Source organism: Triticum urartu, chromosome 2A, assembly GCF_056163025.1.
Source record: "Triticum urartu cultivar PI428250 chromosome 2A, HENAU_Tu73, whole genome shotgun sequence".
In the NCBI taxonomy this organism is placed as follows: Eukaryota; Viridiplantae; Streptophyta; class Magnoliopsida; order Poales; family Poaceae; genus Triticum; species Triticum urartu.
Window position 1 is genome coordinate 109408394 of NC_141874.1, and position 2096 is coordinate 109410489.

Genomic DNA, 2096 nt, shown 5'->3' on the forward strand with positions numbered 1-2096 from the left:
CACGGCTTGGAAGCCTGGTGTATTCACCTAAAACCCTGGGTTAACCTGCCTTCATCAAGTAAGCCACTCCTATCCAGGTAATCCTGGCATGACCCATCGAACGTTTGACAAGTCAATCTTTTAAATACCCTGAACTTGTCATAGTTAAAACGGTGATTGGTTAATTGGAGGCCCATCTTAAAAGGCTTTGTTAAATGGTTTAACTCAGAGGCCTGGCAGCCCATGAAAAGCCTCGATTTGGAGCCTGGCAGCTCGTAAAAAGCCTCGCATATTTTCCTATTTGAGTTTTGTTTGTTGACAATCATAAGTATTTTTTGATAAACCGGCATCCTTGATCCGGCTTGCTTTCCAACCACCAGCTATTGGCTCATGATCAGTTATAAACCGATGGTCACTGGCCCGGTATGGTTTGACTAAATCACCAGTGTTATGAAGAAAATCCGATAGGTATACCGGTCCGGTTTAATAGATAGACCAGCATTATGAAGATGAGATTATCAAACGTATTGGGTTGGTGTTAAACACCTTTGCTGTATACACGTTTGCTCACTCAATGAGGTATGTTCTGTACATTGTTTTTGTACAAACACTTGATTATTCAGCTCAAGTACTATATACTTCTTGGATATTATGACATGTTTAGCGGTAAAACGCTAGACACTTTTAAGTTTTTTGTACCCAGGAAGGCAAGTCATCATAGACTATGCATAAAATATATCCTAAAGGGCGGCACAGATTGTCACAACGGGCTATGAAGCATGCTCGATGGCATGGCAGATAAACAAAGTTTCAGCTATCCTATTACATGAAGCTTTAAAGCGGCTCAACAGTGCCATTGTTTTTCACAGTAGCCATATAAACCGGTGACCAGATTAGGACTCTTCATCACGACGGTTTGACGGTTGCGGATCAGTTGGTGTCCGCACTTCTTCATCCCTCCCCAGCCGCTGGAAATCAGCCGTTGACCAATCGATTCCGGTTAAAGCTTGGAATACTGCTTCTTCATGGATAAGATCGGAAGGGTTAATATCAGGGGCATAAGTGTGCTTACGAATCGGAGGCACAAGTTCTTCGACTTCATGGATCTCGGCCGGTTTTCTTTTCCCTTCTGTATTATAAAACGGTTGAAAATGGGACAAATCGGTGTCTTCAGCTAATTTGCTGGCCGCTGGCCGCATCTGTTTGGTCAACCGCCGAAGATCATCATTATCAAAGTTTGAACCGTCTTCTTTAACGCTTGGATACCCTTTAATGATATCCTCTGCTTCAAGATCTGGAATCCAGGCCTTGGCTCGAATAAGGGCAGTTAATGCTCTGGCTCTTGCAGCGGCTCTTTTCAACTCGGCAATACGCGCCGGTAACATGCCCAGCTTCTCAAGGGTTTCCTTAATCAACGTTGGCGCCGGTTTGTTATAAGCTGCTGTACTAATGGCTCGCTGAGATCCAGAGTATAGCTGCTCAACCAATGTGTATGCCGCTTTGAGCTTCATCCGCATATCTACACCAAGATGAGTGATCCGAGTTCCTGCCAAAGATTTTTCAACATCGTGGTCAGTTTTAAGATTCATTGACTGATGCAACATACATAAGCAAATACTTACCAAAGATAGCAGAGGCCATAGTGTTGATTTGACGCTTCAAACCGGCTAGTTCTTCAATCACCGGTTTCAGGGCTTCCTCGGCATCTACGACTCTTTTGGTCAAACCGGCTTTTTCGGTTTCCCATGCAGCACGATCTTGATTAAAGGATTCTTTCAATTTTTCCATTCCGGCCAGGGCCTGGGTCAGCTCCTCTTTGGCTTTTGCTGCTTCGGCTTGTTGTGACTTCACATTTTCTTGCAAGTCAGAGTTTTTGGCATCTTTGCTTCTCAGTTCAGCCTTCAACATTGAAGGTATTTTCAACAAAATAACATATATATGCACTAAGTATAAAGCATATAACAAGTTATCCACTTCATACTTGGGGGCTAATTCTTATTTGCTCTCAAATACTACCTTCTATGCAAGTCTCCAGAACAATGCAAGCATTATCCTTGACACTTGGGGGCTAATGTATGTTTGTTCTAAACTGGCGGTGTGGATTAAAAAACCGGATT

General features: G+C 43.2%; 1 protein-coding gene across 1 annotated transcript; it reads right to left on the minus strand.

The window, feature by feature from the left end:
- Window positions 1-804: 804 nt before the first annotated feature.
- LOC147984142 (uncharacterized) lies at window positions 805-1767 on the minus strand. Its single transcript, XM_087539689.1, has 2 exons — window positions 1602-1767; window positions 805-1525 (listed from the first exon to the last, which is right to left on the minus strand). The coding sequence occupies exons 1-2, from the start codon at window positions 1765-1767 to the stop codon at window positions 873-875; spliced, it is 819 nt and encodes a 272-aa protein (XP_087395815.1). The 3' UTR covers window positions 805-872.
- Between the last annotated feature and the right edge of the window lie 329 nt (window positions 1768-2096).